At 39.7% G+C, this 20,275-nt stretch overlaps 2 protein-coding genes across 2 annotated transcripts; one reads left to right on the forward strand and one right to left on the reverse strand.

Annotated features, from left to right (window-relative positions):
* Positions 1-406: 406 nt before the first annotated feature.
* On the forward strand, positions 407-6,645 carry LOC135236962 (uncharacterized). The gene is made up of 11 exons (XM_064303613.1): positions 407-736; positions 1,441-1,701; positions 2,093-2,205; positions 2,308-2,524; positions 2,679-2,816; positions 3,177-3,224; positions 3,660-3,791; positions 4,164-4,244; positions 4,472-4,584; positions 4,857-5,055; positions 5,333-6,645. Exons 1-11 carry the CDS (start codon positions 538-540, stop codon positions 5,554-5,556), a joined length of 1,725 nt encoding a protein of 574 aa, XP_064159683.1. The 5' UTR covers positions 407-537; the 3' UTR covers positions 5,557-6,645.
* Positions 6,646-9,399: 2,754 nt separating this feature from the next.
* On the reverse strand, positions 9,400-18,112 carry LOC135236965 (microtubule-associated protein 6 homolog). Its single transcript, XM_064303618.1, has 3 exons — positions 16,928-18,112; positions 13,207-13,423; positions 9,400-12,088 (listed from the first exon to the last, which is right to left on the reverse strand). Exons 1-3 carry the CDS (start codon positions 17,668-17,670, stop codon positions 11,873-11,875), a joined length of 1,176 nt encoding a protein of 391 aa, XP_064159688.1. The 5' UTR covers positions 17,671-18,112; the 3' UTR covers positions 9,400-11,872.
* Between the last annotated feature and the right edge of the window lie 2,163 nt (positions 18,113-20,275).

Raw genomic sequence — 20,275 nt, forward strand, 5'->3', positions numbered from 1 at the left:
TCCCTTTAACTTTTCCCCTTTCGTTACAAAAAAAGAAGACTTTTCCTTTTGAAATTTTGAAAAAGGGGAAAAAAAGCGAAGAAAAAATGAAAACCCCGAAAATTTAAATCACCTGAACTTCACCCCCCAATTTTTCACAACTTCTGTATTTAAATTACCCCACGCGAATAAAATAAACCACAAACCAAAAAAGGGGCCAATCCACAAACCCCCCACAAGTGAAAAAAAAAAACGCCCTTCCCAGTTTACACTTTTAAAAACTGAAAACATTTAAATTTTCCCCCATTTATTTTCCCCCCGCAAGAAAACCCCTTTTCCCCCTGGTGATTTATTGAAAATTTCCCATTAAAATTAAAAATTTTTTCCAAATGTCTCGCAGTTAAAACATCTCACTTCGGGAAAGTTAATTTCACAAAGCAGCCAGAGTCAACCCTTACATCAGCATCAACACGAGCTAATTTTGTCCCCAGTACAGACCAAAACTCGAAAGCCACTGTCATCAGTTCAGCAAGCTCATCCAGCTATACCACAAAAGGAATGCCTATTTCTTCGTCCAAAACCAACAAACCCTCGGCTACAACAGTGGGAGCTTTGACTACTATTTTTAGAACTGTTAGTTCCACATCTCTATCAAAAACCACTCCTGCAGTTACCACAAAAGGAACTACAGGAACATCTAGCACATCAGCTCGTGTCACAACTAAGAAAACAACTGTTGCTTCTACTACATTATGTGGTAAGTTTTTTTCTGCTGCTTATAACAGATTCATGTTTTCATTTCCATTTTGCAATATGCAGTATTATTAAGTTGGCATTGAGGGGACCATACTTAGTAAAACATATATTAACCTGTGCATTTGTTTTTCAAGTTATTTTGAATGTAGAATCAAACTATTCTGATCTATTTTAACCTTTGGATTATGGTTTGGAAAATAACCATTTATGTCTGAAAACCCCATCAGTGAAGTAGCGTTGTCTTACACATTAACTCATTAAATTAAATAACTCTGAAATATAATTTACAGTACAAAACAAAAAACTGCTAATCTGCTCATTTTAATGTAGTGGGGGGTTGTCATTGCCTGTTGCTTTGTTTTTTGAAAATTGATCAGGTTTCCACATACAGAATCACTCAGCCAAATGCTACCAGAACTAAAATACAATTGCACAAACCTGTTCACTGGTTTAAAAAAATATTTTTGATAATAAATCGGAGAAATCACTTTCCAAGGCACCATCTGGAGGAGTGCTGTGTCTCTTTCCCTTGAAATCAGTTGGGGAAATGTAGTCATAATCTCTGTTTAAAACTGTCTGCATGCTATTTGAATGTACAGTAAGTCATCTTTCATACATTTAGTCTTGTCATTGAATTTTTGCTGAAACTAAAAGAAAACAATATTTTCATGCTGTATTATTTGTTGTCATTCTTTTATTTTCTAGAGGGCAGCAGAGTAACTCATATCAGGATTGAAGGACTTGATAGCAAGGAGATTAGTGTGAGTTGGAATGGTGACAACCTTAGACCAGAGATGAAGTACGTCGTGAAGCTCAAACAGGGTCCCAACACAAGCGAAGTCACAAATGTGTCAACTGTGAAGAAAGCACAATTTACTGATCTGCTCCCGGGAGTAACATATACGGTCACCATAGAATATTTTTCTTGTAGTAATAAGGAAGAAATTAAGAGAAATATTACCACAGGTATGTACTTCACATAATTTTTCTCAATGTATGCAAATTAAGCATGCTTTATATCTAACTAAATATCCTTCAAGGTGTAGTTTGTGTATACCTGGACTGTCTGATTCTTGTCATGGAGGACTGTAGTGTCTGCTAGTTTTTTGGTATGTTCCAGTACTTGAATAATGAATTTAAAGGTTAACACCTCGTTTCCAAGGGCTAAGCTTGCGAACACTTCGAGACCTCAATTTGACACTCCTGTTGTAGATAGGCAAAAATGTTTTCCCTGGAGTTTTACTGCTATACAATACCAAGCTTTTACTTTGGTACGATACAGGAAAATAGCAAGTGGTCATCTGTGGTAAAATAAATGTCTGTACCTTTTCCTACAAATTAAACTTTCTTTCTCTAGCTGCAAATATATACGAGTCATCCACCAGAATTCCAGACATTGAGTTTCTTCCCGAATACGACAACCATTCAAGCCCACAATTTCAAACCCTTGTCTCACATTTCAAAGAGGAGGTAAAGTTTTTCTTTCCATTCAGTGTTAAGTAGCATTATAGGTGTTTCATCTGTATGTTTATCTTTATCTGGAAATATCTTTTTTCTACCCTACTGTTTTAGATCACAAAAAACCTTCCCAGAGATTACCAGGATTTAATTAAAGAAAATAACATGAGGGTTGTGGTGACAAAAATCCGCAGAGGAAGTGTGATTATTGAATTTGATTTATTGACAAATGTCAAGATTGATCTGCAGACATCCACTGTAGAAAAAAATATTATTAATGCCTTGAACATGTCTACACTTAAAGTTGATTTGGACCAAACAACCATCAGAGGTAGGTCTACCTTGAACATGATCACTGGATAGTATCCTTAATGGAATGCCTATTATAGTGTGACATTTAATTTACTTGACAGCTCTTTTTATTTTCATGATTGAAACTAGCATTTCCCGCTAGTAATTGACACAATTTTCCTGGTTCATTTCAGAGGCAGATGCTTGTCAAAGAAGTAGTGATTTGTGCTCGGAAAATGGTATTTGCACAAAAGTTGGGCCTTCATACACATGCAGGTGTAAGGCAGATTTCGTAGACCAGAACCCAAGTTTACCTGGAACTGACTGCCAAAGTAAGAAAGCAACTCACCTGCCCTCTGCTTTGCTCAGTTTTTCTGGACGTCACAACAAAAATGTTATGGTAAAATAAAAGGCCGAGAACAAAGGCAACATTTCACACGTCTGTTTAATAGGTAATATCTACATTAAAAGGGACAGTTATTTATGAAATGCCATATCAGAAAACACAAAATGTTTTCAATATGATATTTTAAAAAGTGGATTTCTTTTTTTTTTTTTAATTATATTTCTTGTTTCACAGTTTGATATGGGTTTCCTTCTAATAGGTGCCAACACTGTGAATACTTAATTAATCTTGAAAAATTTCACAAAGGTACAACTAGTGATGCCACGATCTGTTTCTGTGTTTTCAGAACAAGCTTTGATAACAATCTCTCCAACATCTCGCCAAACCACAAGTGGTAAAAAGAAAAGAATGAATGAAAATGAATATAATAAGTTTAATGGCTAGAGAACAGTGATGTCAGTGACTGCTCTTACTGCTTGAATAGGCCTATATTCTGGAATGTGGATTAAGTTTGTGTTCATTTTCAAAACGACATACAACTTTATCTGAGACAATCTAGAGGAAAAACACTCTTACAATATTAAAGAAAACAGGAAAAAAAACATTGTTTATCTCATACAGTAGGCAATACTGAACAAATTTAAGCAATAAGTACAGTCAGTTATACAACTATTTGCACAAAGAATAGTAGCACAGTTGTTTGTAATGCATGTTAAGTAGCAGAGTTAGTTTTTTTAAATGCATGTTAAGAGTAGTATAGAAATTTTACAGTATGAGCAGGGCCAAATTAAAGCTATGTGGTTTGACCAGTTGTCTGCACTTCATCCAGGGAAAGATAACTGTGAAGGCGTGTGTTCCTCTCTTGCTGAGTGCACGGTCATTCATTCTGGCACATATGGATGCCAATGCTACACTGGCCTCATAGATGTTAACCCTTCAAACCCTGGGAAGCTATGCAGAGGTAAAGCACAAAAACACCCCCATCCCCATGGTAACATCAAGTTTTAGTCTTTTTTTCCTTTATTTAACCAGGAAATTCCTTTGAGATTAATATCTCTTTTTTGAGGGAGACCTGGCCAAGACAGCACACCATTACAAAGCTACTGTTTTTAAAAAACTGAAAAATAAATATTGGGAATACACAGAGCAGACAAACAATATAATAGTAGATCCAGCTTAGGAAAAGCAGGTAACACTCTTCAGTTACACAAACATTGATCATTGCTTTGAACATGCCTAAAGAGACAAGATTATTAAAATGGAGGGATTAAGATGAAGTGTCTGATATATTTAATGAAGTAATACTTGACTTCCCTAAATGTTCCATCTTCAGAGCCTTTTGACTGTTTCAGAGAAGAAACCAATTTGTGTTCACCCAGCAATACATGCCTTCGGCCACAGTCTGTTTGTTCTCGTAAGTACTAGTGATAAACTCATATTGTTTTTATCCATTAATTATTACATCACAAAAAAAGAAAAACATTACACAAAAGCTACATCACTCAGTGAAAACAATGTGACTATGTACCTATTTACAATATATTTTGAAACTTCCGCTTTTGTTAATTGACTGAATAAAATAATGAGAACTTATTCTGAAGACTATATATTTATATTATTACCTTGGCTCTACATCCACAGGCAAGAACCTGTTCAAGGCTACAGTGGAATTAAAATCATGGCTATTCAGTCCTGCCCTTTACAACACTGAAAGTCAAGACTGGATCAGTGTTTCAACAAATTTTACCATTACCGTGAGTGAGATTGTACAGTTATCAAATGTCATATTCTACATTGACAAGGCATGCATGCAAGGCAATAGAATGATCTACGTTATTTAACTATGATACTACAGTAATACTTTACAGCACCGGTTATAAAATATAAATCATTTCGCCATTAGACTTGTCAATGTACAATAATTAAATTGTTTCATCAAGAAAAAGTAAGTGTTTTCATGAAGGTATATATTTTCATAAGATCTCAGGCAGAGGTGGTAATATGTTTGTATATGCATTTTTTTCAGGTTATTAACAAAATGAGAACCTTGCTGTTGGACGAGTCCTTTGACCTGACAGTTGTGGGGTTCAAAAAAGGAAGCGTGGTGGTCCAGATGGTGTTTGGCTTTAATGGCGGCAGCCACCTGAATGTGCCAACCTTGGAAACAGCCCTACAGGACGTTGTCCATGCAAATCTGGACAAACTTGCTTTGGTAACCCTGGAAGGTACATGTCAGATCAAAACTGCTACTCAAGGCACACACAGGGCTATTCCAAAGTAACAAGTACTGTTAGTACTGTAATCAAGGCTATAGTTTAGCACGAATATCAACTTTGGCTAAAAATGTATATATTTTTTATTGTAGTAATCTCTTGAAAATGATGTTATCGAGGTCAAGGAACTTTTCAGTTGGATGTGTTGAATGCCTGCTCATATGAATGAATGAATGATTTGTAGATAATGTTGAATATGCTGACAGGATGGCTTCCTTTTTCTTTGCAGAACTTCCTGCAGAAGAGAACTCTGGGGAAGGCTGGCGAGTTGCGACCATTGTTACTGGAGTTCTACTGGGGGCTGCCCTGCTGCTAATAGTGTTCGCTGGCTTAGCCTTTGCTCTGCGGAGGAGGTTGAATTGCTCCAATTCATACAAACTCCGGAAAACTAACGACAGCGGAGACCCCGTTCTAGTCAGCACTTTTGGGAACTATATTTGTCAGGATGTGTAGCTCACATTTTGTGTATACAAATTTCAGGGATTGAGATGTATGAAGCCATTGTTAAAAAAACGATTTTGCTTTCAGGGCAGAAAAGGGAAAATAGGGACACAATGCTCTGTAGTTTATTTTTTTACTCAGTTTGTTCCACATCATTCCATATATATGACAGGGAAATCACTGTAAGATTCGGTGTCTATGCCAAAATGAAGGGGAATGAAAACGGTCTGTATTGGAATTGTGATCACATGGGGAACATGGAGCAGAGATAACGATGAGACTGTAATGCTGGAGCTGCCCTGGACCTCATGTTTCTGTATTTCAGTGATCTCATTCTAACTTCATCCTCCCGATAAAAAAAAACAATATCCATTCTGCACAGACTATGAAATTGCTTCAGAATTAAGAATTAGGACTACAGAACCGCATCAACAATCTGAGGCATTTTATCCTGAGTGGTTAACGCTTGTGTGCTTCCATTGCTGTTATGTCGTCCAATCATGCCGGTACTTCCTTTCAGAGCATTTATGTATAATGAAAGACACTGAGGCAAGATTCAGGTCAAGAGTGATTTCATACAGAGTGCCTATGGGCATATCCATCATTTATTTGCATATTACATTAGTTAATAATGATTAGTATTGCAGTTATGGAGAGAACCTTTGCAGTTGTGTTTAACTAACTGGAACACACCCATCTCAGCTGAAGCTTAATTTTTTACAGAAAATAGAGCCATTGTCATGCATACATGTAATGCACAAGACATTTTTCTCAATGACTAACTTCCCTTTGTTTTTCTATTATGCACTTTATCATTATTTTTTTCTCTGGGATGCACATTAACGTCCTTGCACTTTGAAATATAATCACAATAATATAAGATATTACAGTACAGGTACTCATTGGAGCGATAACTTCACTCATTGATTCAAGTTTATATTACTATGAGAATACATTTTCTCATCTGTTTCATAGTAGAATACTTTTGATGTGAAGGATACAGGTAATGTAAATGTGCTCCTGCATCTACTCTACATTATATTTTTGTACTGTTACATATTTAAGCTTTTTTCATAAATTAAATGCTGCATTTTGTAAGAATACAGTGTCCTGTGAATACATCTTAATATCAAAGGGTGTTAAAACAATGTTTTATGATAATAAGTCAGTGTTTTTCTTAGAAAGTCAAAGGAAAGCATCATTTTCAGCCATACCCCTGAGCAAGGGCGTAAGTAAAATTATAACACTTGGGGTACTAATCACATCTGTATTTGTCTATGAATCATTCCAATAACAATGGCAATGAATTAAGCTATTTTTAAAAAATGAATTAATTTTCTGTAGGCCTAGATGCCAATTAAACCATGACCGTGTTATCCACGCCATAAGGCAGATAGTGTTTCATACTGGGAAATACTGTGGCAGGCCATAGGTTCTAGAGCTACTACTAAACCAGAAAATTCTTCAAAATGGGGATACTGCCTTTGCTTGGTTTGACTTTTTCTGCTGCAATTTCCTTACGGGCATTCAATATTTTATAAGGCTTTCCCGAATGTAATGCTCTCCCAGAAGATGAATTATTAAAGTCAAAAAATAAAAATCAGGATAAGTGAGTTCCTGATCAGAGAAAAGTACTGTACCCTCACTTTGGCCAACCTTTTGTAAAAGTCAGGTTATTTTTTCACAAAGTCAACTTAATACTCTCCTCCGAGTTTAATCTGAAGTACACAGGGGATGAAATGGAGAAAAAAGCTGCTTCTATGCCAGAGAAGTGTCATTACTAACTAATTTCATTGACTCATTCAATATAAGCCTCATATGAACCAAACCTTCTTCCCTGCATGTCCTCCAGGTAGCCACACACTTTATTTTCACAGGTAGGTTTATATAGAGATAATGAGAAAAAGCACAGTTTGTAATTTGCCAATTGCCAAGTTTTTCTTCCAATTAAGCAAGTATGGGATTTCAAGTAACAACGCTGCAGAAAAGACGACTGTCGCACCTCTGACCTGAGACATTTACTTCCTGTCAAATGTGATTGTAATATTGGTGAGCGATGGGAGAGTGGTGTAGGAAGAAACAGTGCACCAAAGTCACTTTCTCTTGCTGTGGCTAGCCCAACACAGCCGACACATCTCATTTACCCGAGCAAACATTACAGCCTCAGAATTTTATGTCCAGATAAAAAATTAATATCCAAAATGAGTAGCAGTAATTTCTTCCCCTTCATTTCATTATCTAGCAACACTGAGGCACACTGAAGCATCTTTCCCATACATCAAGCCAGTAAGAGTATTTCATACTAAGCTATTAACTCAAAGAATCGTTAAGTAAAACATTACCAAGTATCCAATCAAAATATTCAGTCTTACTATTAATTTGTGGTTATTTCCTTTATTTAAAAAAACCCCATTGCTAAGATATCATACTTCAGTTGTGGGCTGTGAATAGTTAGCTGTGACCAAAAATCCAAGCAGGAGACTGGACTTCATCCTGCAGGGGAAGTGTAGCTCATCTGGTAGATTACCAATTGGCTCCCAGCTATGGTAGCAGTTTTGTGCGAGTACTCCGCTTCCATAAATGCAGTGCGCACCATTTATGTTTGCCAGTTTGTCACATTCGCTACTATAAATCCGTTACATAATATTACAGGCATTTGGCAGACGCTCTTATCCAGAGCGACAACAAAGTGTATAACCATAACCAGGAACAAGTGTGTTGAAAACCCTAGGGGGACGTAGCCTACAGTTCCAAGTGCATGGAGCGACCAAGTAGTTTAACTTGGACCCTGTAGGTTAATCTGATCAACACAAACAAAAGCAGCAACCAAGCAGTCTATTCAAATAATACAACTAATAAGTAGGCAGGAGTGCAATAACTAAAATAAACTAAGATAAACAGCTTACCTAGCTACAAACCTAAGCTTACATAGTGAATTAGAGACTACAGGGAGGTAGGAAGGGATGTTCACCACCATAATAAACTGCAAATCACTTAAACATCCACATCTGGTTTCAAACATTAAACTGATTTATTTTAGCATACCATGTTCAATAAACGCAACGTTAGGAGTTAGCTACTAACCATTGTTTGTTCCGTTTGTTTCATATTCAAACTTGAATTACGTCATCCGGACGTGACAATTCTGTGCAATTTTCTTGGAAGCGCTGGAAAAGAAGAATTGGCTAATTTAGACGGGGGAGACCATTAAGTGTATTCGCAGTATTTTCTCACACCCAATTAGATATGTGCTTATTAGATATAAAGTAGCAACTGATAATATATGTATAATGATTTCCATGTGTAAAAATACATATTACCATTTCTTCTGAGATAACTGAATATTGTATGGAAATGGTATAGTCTGGATAATCTAGAGTAAGCAGGTCATTTGCTGTCAGTAAAGTGGCTGACAGTGGTGCGCGTAATTGAATGGGTATACTTCATGTGTTGATTCTTTTGTTTTATATATGTATATAAATGGTTGTATAATAGTTGGGGCCACTTTTGTAAATAAAAACACCCCACTTTGGTTGAGTCTCATCTCCGAAGTTCACTGTAAAATCCAATGACTGGCCATCCTTGTAACATTTACTTTATGTGCATATTGGAGCAGTTTATGTACAGTCCTTTAAATAAATATACCTTTTTAAAAAATTATATTAGTTCCTGTAAATTACATTTGCACGTCCCTATTCTAACATTGACTTTCTGAACATCCACAAAGCATTTTAGCTTTTAGAAGGAGGCTTTTAGCTCTTTATTTAAGGGTCCTGTTATTATTTCCACTCTGGCTTGGACAAAATGATGACATACACACCGTCCATAACCTTCATTTAAGAAAAAAATGACACGTTTTTTTCTTTTGGTCTCCTTTTTGCATTTATTAATAATTTCAATAAGAGCAAGCAGAGAACACAAACACGTCACAATCAAATCATACCTTTAATACATGTCCTTCTACGGTTCCCCCCACACACCCAACATTTTTTACCATTTCCTTTTTTTCTCGTTCGCTTTCTTCAGACCTATAGCATGAGAGAGATAGCACCGAAGGGTGACGTGCTCAGCACATGGTGCGTCCAACCTGGGATAACGGCACCAAGCAAACGCTACAGAACATCAGCGAGGGGACTCATAATGAAGGGCAACACTTACTCCCGGTTGGCTGGCACCACCAGGAGACACACACTGCCAGGTTAGAGAAGGAGAAGTTGTATTTGTATACGAGACAGATGAGATTAGATGGGGGGGTGAGGTGAGTAGCATATTAGGTGGGGTGTCACTGAAAGCAAGGAAAGTCTTATACCACACACTCCTGTCCTGTCACGGCAGTTCAGAGGCAGGCTAATCACATCTGAAACAGTTACACACATCATTTACAAAGAAAGATAATACATATGCCAAGATTATACTGTCTAAGTGGCGAGAGTTCTACAGCAGTGAACTGGATTCAATAGCAACTATAGGCAAATTCTGGGTAAATTTAAGACTGAATTTTTTTGTTTGTTTGTCTGTTGCTTTAACAACTACAAGTGAAACGCTTTCAAAACCTTCCTCCAACACTATACATGCAATTTCCAGGAAAGTCCATCGGCTTTAGCTGATGAAAGAGGCAAGATAAAGATCGAGAGAGAGAGAGAGCACGTGCAGGTGATTTACATGAAATAGGACAAAATGCAACCATGTTTCAGCTTATAGTACTGCTGCACCATTAGAACTTTTAAACACATAATAAAAACAATAGTTGAAGAAAACATGAAGAAAAACTATTAAAACAAAAAGACCGGTCCTCCTTTGTGTAACGTAACAGGGTTACTACAGCAACAGTATAAAAGTACTAGATCACTAAAACTATTGTGTGTCCTATATTTCCCTATCAAATTAGGCCTCCAGAAAGAATGAGCAAAAAAGCAAATGCTAGTGACATCATTTTCATAACAACTTCCTTTTCAAAATCTCACATTAGAATAACTACATTAAAACTCTGGCAAATATTCCACATTATTCCATCCGCCTTACATCCATATCCAGTATGGTCTTGCATACTGTACGCCTGTCCACTGAATCGAAATAAGGAATGGCTTGAGCTGCACATATGCTGAACATAAGGAAAGAACTGGCAAATACTTACATGCTGTTAGCTGTAGTCCTCTACCTGGCCTTTCTTTCAGCATCAACTGGCTGCTTCCAATGACTGCATAATATGGGAAACTGATCTTTAGTTTGTCAATCAATCAGTCCTGTATTTAAATGTTAATCTTACTTATAATCATAATGCATGGATTAATAAATTAATATTGCTACACTTTTAAACAATTCTTTTCCTCTTTTCCTTTGCATTTGGTACTGCAAGGAGAACACACTGCTCTAGTGCTATTCGCAAACAACAGCTTTACATCCAATAACTGGTAATTGTATTACAGTAACTTGTTGTAGTCTCTTGGCAACCAAACTGAGGAAACCATTTTTCCTCTATTATGTCAAACAATAATTGAGTGAGCTTTACAACAATTAAATCAGTCAAGGTCCAGAAAATGGAGGTAACAACAGTACAGCCTGAAATACTTTGTGGAATGGGCGCGGTTTGAATTTTTATGCTAAATATTTGAAATATAACACCTGGAGGTATTAAGGTAATGGGAATAATGGGTAAAAATAAATAAATAAATAAAGTATCAAAAGCAGAAATTTTGTCAAACCAACTTATCACTCCTAAAGATTAGTGCAGGACACAAATGAAAAGATCAGGACACTCCTGCGATACCGTACTGCGCACTGAGCATCTGCTCCTCTACTGGGGAATCTCCCCAAATTCAGGATCCAGAATTATGATGCGTGAAACCTTTTGAAATTAATGCAAATTTTAAAGCACCTTCATTACCGCTTTTACCTTTACAAAACATCAGCAAATTCAAGAAAATGATCTGTGTGGCTGTAGTTAAGACAACCATACAGATATGTGTGCCGGCAGCTCTGTGCAAAACTAGTTTCCTAACAGAAGGGTCTGCCGCCTACACGAGTGGGTGTGTCACCATGGAAACCTGGAGCAGAGACAGGAATCGATGAACGGCGGAAGGGGTGGATGCAGTGACAGATGCACGCACTCCCCTCAATGAGGTGTGGGGGAATGACGCAAAGCTGAGAGACGGGGAAAATGACAGCCACAACTTGGTGCTCACAGACCCGCAAAGCACAGACTAGATGCATGGAAAACAAAAGCTGATTGAGACAGACACTGGACAAGGGGATAAAAGCCCTCTAATTTAGTCTGAATCCACCCCCCACCCCCCATAACCCCTGCAAAAATCCCCCGAGGAACATGACTTTACTCCTTTGCCTCTGCTAGTTTGTTGTTCGTCTCTTTGCTTTTCTCCTTGTTGCCCTCCTCTGGCCTGGCCTCAACGGTAGTCACAGGAGCCTTTTTCTTGGCACCTCGGACCGAGGAGACCTGTTTATCTTTGGACTTCTTCGCTTGTTTGCTGCGGTCAGTTGTCGCCGTTGTCTTTTTTGGTTTTGAGCGTGGTGTGTTTGGCCTCTCAACCTGAGAAGGCAAAAGCAGAGGTCATTTTTAAACTTACTGGGTGACGAAAATGGGTTGCTGGAATTCCAGCTTTTAACCAACCGTACCTCTTTTCAGGATCTAGTCATAAATTCATGTGTACACAAGCTAAGCAAGAGTACAATATATTAATACTGAAAATATATTGCACATATGTAGCATATCTAGAGTATTCCTTGTGACAAAACCCACATGATATTTCTGGTTTTCCCAATGTGATGTTTTTAACTTGAACATCTATTTTTCCATGTCCTATTTATTACATCCGGACAAAATGTAACTTTACCTCCTCTGTTTTTAATCTGTCAGTGTTTAGAGAGGGGGGGGGGGGGGGGATTAAAACAGATGTTTTTTGTGGGGTGGGGGGTCTTGGGGGGGGGGTGTGAGTGTGTGAATTTCAGTTTACTGTAAAAGACAAGTCACATTCAGAATGATTCATTATTTGAGTGCATACATGATAGGCCTGGCAGTAAAAAATACGAGCACATGATCACAGCACATGCCTGTTTCATGCCTACAGCGAGATATGAAAGAATTTCCTGGTTGCAAATCCTGGATGCCACGCGGTATGATCCCATAATTCTGTGCGCCAGGCTTCATCGCGGCGTTCCTACCTTGCTGAGCTCTTACCCGGGCTCGCTGTACAGGCTGCGTTGCGGCGTTCCTACCTTGCTGAGCTCTTTCCCGGGCTCGTCTGTACAGGCTGCGCTGCGCGTCTCCTACCTTGAGATCTCTTTCCGGGCCGCTGTACAGGCTGCGTTTGCGGCGTTCCTACCTTGCTGAGCTCTTCCCGGGCTCGCTGTACAGGCTGCGTTGCGGCGTTCCTACCTTGCTGAGCTCTTTCCCGGGCTCGTCTGTACAGGCTGCGTTGCGGCGTTCCTACCTTGCTGAGCTCTTTCCCGGGCTTGCTGTACAGGCTGCGTTGCGGCGTTCCTACCTTGCTGAGCTCTTTCCCGGGCTCGCTGTACAGGCTGCGTTGCGGCGTTCCTACCTTGCTGAGCTCTTTCCCGGGCTCGTCTGTACAGGCTGCGCTGCGGCGTTCCTACCTTGCTGAGCTCTTTCCCGGGCTCGCTGTACAGGCTGCGCTGCGGCGTTCCTACCTTGCTGAGCTCTTTCCCGGGCTCGCTGTACAGGCTGCGTATCCTCCGACGGTCCAGCGCTTTGTTGTCCGCGGGCTGCTGCTTCACTTGCTCCCCTCTGTAGGTGGCGCTGTAGCTGGTCTCCAGGCTGGGCTTCTCTCCCGTCAGTGGCTTGTACTGGGACTTGGCCTTGATGGGCTTCACCGGATTCACGTCTTTGTAGGCTCTGAACTCGTTCCTGAAAACAATACCAAATTACCCGATTTGCATTAATGCTTCACTGGAACGAATGCAAAACAAATAATCCCATGTTATTATTCCGTAAACCTGCATTACACTTCAAAATGGATTTTTGTTTTAGAAACACCCTGTTTCCTTGCAGTTATAACAAAATGACTCAGAAGATTTTAGTATTCATTGATTTGAAATGGAAGAACACTGTAAATAAGGAAGACAACATTATTTGATATCTGCTCAAAATGGCTAGAGCTGTTCCCAGTAAAATTCCTCATTGTTTTGCAAAAACACGGTTGCGTAGAAATGAAGACAAAGGACATGCACATAAACAGAAGGCAGGAACCACGGAAGAAGGGCACTTCGACGACATTTCTCTTGGATGAGTACACAAGGCTTTCAATAATTCATGCTGTTCCCTTCTCTCTACATAGTAGGAGTCTCCTACAACACAGCCAAAACCACATTTCGAACAACCTCGCGTTTACAACCAGTTAACCAGTTTTAACTCTCCTTCCGTCTCTCTCTGCTCCCAAAACATCATTTCATATTTCACTGGTTTCGTATCATCGCACAGGGTATGAAGCTGGACTTCTTTGTGGAAGGTTTTTGGTTGGTATTTTGGGCGGGGCAATTTTTAGCAGTGAATGTGAAATCACAGCTTTTCTAAATGGACAATACGGAAATGTAAAGCATGTATGTAACCCCGGTAAAAACAAATAAGCAATAGCATATGGGGGGGGTGATGGTGGGGGGTGGGGGGGTAGTGCTAATATTGTTGCAATCCGAGTCCCTTTATAGCTCATGTGAGGGACTGTATCGATTCAGTAATGCTATAAAAGCAGAATGAGGGTTGAGAAAAAAAAATCAATACTGCACTGCGAATATGCCCATCTATGACAATCTCTGCCCCAATGTCAGAATCGCAGCATATCACGATGAGCCAGCAGGAAACCAACCAATCTTCCCATTAAGAAAATGTTTCACAGTCTATGGAGAAAGGCTAGAAAAGCTCCAGTAAAACGGGACTATAATGTGACCTGTTCCTTTGAAAATAACTTTCTGACAGATCAACATCTATATGAGCTTTGCCTTGAGGACTGTATACACCAAGGCACTTAGAGGGACACACAAATAACCAACCGGTGCTGCATCTGTCAAGTTTTACTTTATGAGCCACTGTAACACACCACTGTAGTACCGCACAGCGTAGGAATTAGATGAAGCAGCATACAGAAATGGCTGGCTTTACACAGACATTTTCAACAGAGTACTCAGAGTAACAAACAATCTGATGAATTAATGCATCAAGGATACTGTACTTGAAAACATTTTTTAAATGAATGAACGGGAACTCCAAGATTGCACTGTAATAACAAACAGTAACATTTTCCAGGAAACTTAATTAAATCCTTTTCTGACGATTCAAAACCTGATGCATAACCGGGAGAGAAAAGTTATAGCCTATACAACTGATGATGTGCGTTTCTATTACAGCTCTTTCAAATGGCAGCCATTGCAGAATGTAGAGATATAAGGGTTGTTACTTACGTCATGTGCCCAAGGGCAGAAATAAATGTGTGGTTTCCATCGATTCTGAAATAATACTTCTGCGGCAATACGGTACTGGAACACTGAGACTGCCAACATTGCACTTATCACCAGGAACCAACTCATATAGCATGCCAATTTTTATCAAGGACTTGAAAAAACAGGTACTTGACAGAAAAAGCTGAAGCACACAGAAATCAAATGTACACAACATGGTTATGTAACAGAGAGAAGACAGTGCCCCTGGTCTGGGCTATTTTACAGTGCACCACTTCCTAAGACTTCCTGATCACTACTGGTTATAGACTGTAGAATGCAGTGAATTATAGACCTTGCTTTCTAGGAGTTCAAGAGTGCAACCCCTCTCTACCATAACCCAACATACAACCCTACAGACTTGCATGGGTTCTCTGCTCACTGATATATAATGCTACTGACACTATATACAGTATAATGCTAACTGTAATTACTAACCAGTGAGGCAGTGGATCCTGGATTCCCCCCCTTTTCATCACTGCCCTCTAGTGGAGTAAAGAGCTACCTGCAATGACCAGACCGACTCATGGTAGTCTGCAACTGGCTCAATGTATAGGCTAAATCCTAATTCCTGACCAGATGTTATTATGTATGCAGGATTATTTTATGGCAATAAGTCGTTAACCTTATCATAGGTCTCAACCTTTTTCCAGGACTAGAAAGAATTGCTTACTTGCATTAGCTTATGCTTTACTTCACTCTGGATAAGAGCATCTGCAAAATGAGTAAATGTAAAATTCCCTTACTCCACCCCTTTGAATTCCAGATCCCCATCTTAGGTACCCAATATTTTTGCAGTGTGCAAAAAGATTAAGTCAGATAACAGCTGACTGCTTTCTCTTACATCAGACCTACATGCACGCAAGTCACTGCAGTTCCAACTGCCCCACTGGAGTTGTTCTATACCCAACACAAAGGTTTGTGTGTATCCGCCTTAGACTTCATTACATCACTGGGCAGACAACTGTCACCTCCCGCATGCACCCACCATGCTAGCTGCCCACATACACTGCCCACAAGACAAACCCACCATTTACAACTGCCTTGAGTTTTGCCTCCATCCCCATACACCCTCCCCCATTATAAGCAATAATACAACTCATTTCCAATCGTTCGCACATCTATCCATTCCATACAAAAGTAAGAATGCACAACATCAAAACCAATTTCATCAATTCAGTACTGACTGCATATCTAATGTACTGCTCCGTTATAAAGTTTCTTATCATAGGAAAACCCAGACTCCCATCAGGCACAGTGAATAGCTTTGGCTTTCAAACATATTTCTAAGCCAGCAGCTCCACTACACTTAGACACTCGTGATGAGCAGTTGAAGCAATACAGGGTTTGGATAATGCTCTGCACAGTTCACAAAGGCCCTGACTCACTGTGGTCAAGTAAAACAAGTGACACGATGAAGGAAAAGAGGTTTATTGATTGGTTGCTTGCTTGACTGACTGATATGCCATGCCTTGAATTCCCTTCCAATCACGTCTCCTCTTCAGGTTACCACAGCAAAAGAGAATTTGATAGTTTCCCAGAGCCGTCCATCCCACTTGGCAGATCAGGCACAGCACCTAGGGCCCCGCCTTCTTGTCCAGGGCCGCATTCTCTCACCTTCCTATGACAGCAGGAGCTTTGGAGTGGCCTCCCCAATTATTTTTTTTGCCAAGGGCCCCAAAAGACTAGGGACAGCTCTGTAGTTTTCAATCCCTTTTTTAATAAACATAGGATAAAGATGTATGTTACCTACACGCAAATAGCTTATTTTGACCTATACTACATGGCACTTCAAACACTGCAGTTTCGAGCTTACTTTGTTTTAACAAGCAGCTTGCAATATTTCCAAACTGGTTCAATGCGTTAAATACACTGTAATAGCGCCATCGCGTAAAACAGACGTAGTTTAATAAATACATACCTGTATGAGCTCCCGGCAGCAACATCATTCTTGATCTGTCGGTTTAGTGCGTCTGCAGCCGCTCGTCCTTTACCCTCCACAGCGACACCTCCAGGTTCTGGTAGCTCTATTTTGATGCTCACCCTCCTCTCGGCTACTTTGTCTTTCTTCACAAGCTTCTTCGTGTCCTTCTCTTGCACCTTGTCAGCGATCACACTTTTCTCCACACCGCTGTCATCCTCTGTCTGCACGGGAGCAGACTTGGGCCGCGGAGGCTGTTTACTCCGGCTGGGGCTGGGGCTGGGGCTAGGTTTGGGAATCCACGGGTGGTCTCCCCGTCGTGGGATCGGCCACGGCTTGAAATCCTTCTGATACTGCGTTTCGTTGTTAAAAGGGGTCTCCGAACGGTGATACTCGTTTTTGGGTTTGAAACTGGGTTCCGGTCGCACTTTCCAAGCTTTGAAATCCTGGCGCATCACAGATGCGCCGGTTGGTTCTCGAACAGCCCTAGCAGCAGCCCCGGTCGCGGGTGGAGCCCGAGCTATAGCCTCATGTTGCCTGTGGGAAGGCTGCGTTTCTATGGCGACCGCGCTGGCCCATGCCTGGGGATGCGGTTGTTTTGGTTGTGGCTGCAAATGGAGGCGCTGCACTTCAGCAACATCGGAATACTTCGTGAAAACCAAAGGTACTGCAATGTCAGCTTTGTCCAAGTCGCTCCAAAAGCGGTTAATGCAGCAAGCCCTGGTGATGCAGGGCCATGCCATGTTCAAATACGAGGATTTAAATGTTTCGTATGCAAAAATAAATGAATGCGAAACACTAAAATAAACCAAACGTATTTTAAACCTATGACCAGCGAAATTATTGACCAGTTACACGATCAAATTGTACTCCACGTTCAGATGTGCGCGGGCCTCGCAAATCCTGTGTGAAATAGATAAATATCAGTGTTGAATCTCAGGACGGAGAATATTAATCCATAGTGAATGGCAAAAAAACAACAGGTATAGAAGAATCGTCCGCTTCATTACACTTTATGTCCGGCTTATTTCAGAAAGGCAGTTGAGCATAGAAAGATGCGTTTCACTTATTCAAACACTCCGCACAGCAATACTGATCAAGGGGTGATAGCGCACGAACACGACCCCACCCTCTTCTTCAGAAAACCGAGGAGATGGCCAGAGTCTGTGCACTGGATTTATCACCTGCTGCAGCGTCAGCGTCTGGGAACCGATATGGGCGGAGTCTAAACCAGTTTAACCGTTTTCTTTCCAGAGCGGAGGAATAGCAGGGGTACTAGGCGCGAACAACTACGGGAGAAGCAAGTTTTGCCCGTAGAAACATGGACGAAAATGACTTGCACCGTGTTAACATAATTTATAGAAAAAAGCATACCTTTAAAATACATCATAAATAAATTTTATGATCCTACCATGGCGAGCCTACTGACTTATGATTATTTTATAATAATACTTTCCCCATAGTTTTTAACCGTTCAATCATGTGTATTCATTTGATTGTGTAAAAACCATAATAATTGTCTCCATTTCCATATCCATCGTGCTGAAATTACTGCATGCGATAATGTATCCTCAATGTGAATCTGTGACCTCTGGTTGACCATTTGGAATATAGACGTGCTAAAAAGGAGGCTGTGGACCCTTTTGCCTCTTCAGAAATGCGATGGACTTTTTGCTCATCGACTGTAAGCAGATGGTGTTACTGCATTCACAAGCGGTCAACAGCCTGCAGCCTCCACCCACACACACCCACTTACTGTGTGATCACACCTGCTACTTCATGCAGAGCCAGTAGAATTGAAAATGCAAGGATTTCTTTCATTTCAGTTCACCCTTATTGTGTTTGTGGATCTCACCACTGCACATTATATTGCTGCAATTATATCCAACTGTTCCATTGCCATGTATGTGCTGTGACTACATCTACATCTAACACTTATGCTGCCATCAAGACCAAATACTGTTCACATTTACTGCCAATACAAACCACATTCTCAATTATTTTTAAAAATCATTAGTCAGAAAATGAATTCATTTGAAAGATGCTCGATAAACAACTGGAGGGGGATGCCGGGAAGCATAACACAGTTGTTCGATACAAGGTCAGAATAATAGCAGTGAAGAGCAAAGACCTAGACAGTACTAAACTATGCAGACAACTTTATATACATCCCTTAATATAACATATCCAACATAATTACAACTATGAGAAATGTACAGAACTACTCATAATCAGCTGGACATTAACAGAGAGTTCAGTTTGCAGTACATCCAACAGATTTAGGTCAGATCAAAGATCAGCGAACACAGTCACTTTTTTTTTAAAGTAGATACTTTTCACAACATGGTGTTTTACTGCCTATGTGCTTCTTACATTTTCATTGTGCCTGTTTTGTAATGACAATTTAAGAAATCATACTAAGTTTAATAAAGTCCTCTATTTCCTGAACGTTTCATGATTAAACTTTTTGTCCAAGTAGGATGATAATCCACATTGGCATTGTAATGTTTGATTCTCAGCCAGTAGGGGGCAGTGCTGAGGTGACAAAGGCTGCAGTAAACTTGTGGGCAAAACACCTCTCTCTCTCTCTCTCTCTCTCTCTCTCTCTCTCTCCCAGATTAAAATGCAAATAAAAAAGAAGGTGGAAGAGGAGGAAGAAAAAAAAATACCACAATGTGACATTGATACTGCTTACAATGACAATGCTAAAAATAATAGTTAAAGTATGGTGCCAATATTGCTTAGTCACTGCCCCTTAGACTATGGCTTACTACTGCCAGGCAGCTAAAAATGCTGAGCTTCCCTACCTAAGAAATACTGCCAATTTATTGTGCTTTTATGTCAACAAAGAAGATGCCTTCCTAAAATATGTATTAATAAAACCTATTATTCATCACTAGATACAGACTTACACACAGGCATACATTTTGATGCATCTGAATAATACTGACCCATCTCATATCAAAAGCAATGATATAACATAAAAGAACATGATTATCATTAAAATATCTATACATTTTGTATTATAAGAATTCTTCAACACATAACAACACATACAATATTGCAATTCATACTATAAAGCATATTTTCAAGAAACGTACTTTACTCAATGAGCATACTTGTTCAGTGTAAAGCTATGTGATACAGTTTTTGCCATGTCATGGCCATGTGGCTTGCCAATTACAATTGAATTTATTAAGTGGGACATTAATTGAAAGTTTAAATAACAGCTGCATAGAATGCTTGATCTGCTGCTGATCTTGTCTTAGCTTTATACTGAAACAAAAGCCTCAGAATAAGGGCCTATTGCATGCTAATGCCATAAAAAATGACACATTGACTGCAGTG

The sequence above is a fragment of the Anguilla rostrata genome, chromosome 12 (genome assembly GCF_018555375.3).
Source record: "Anguilla rostrata isolate EN2019 chromosome 12, ASM1855537v3, whole genome shotgun sequence".
In the NCBI taxonomy this organism is placed as follows: Eukaryota; Metazoa; Chordata; class Actinopteri; order Anguilliformes; family Anguillidae; genus Anguilla; species Anguilla rostrata.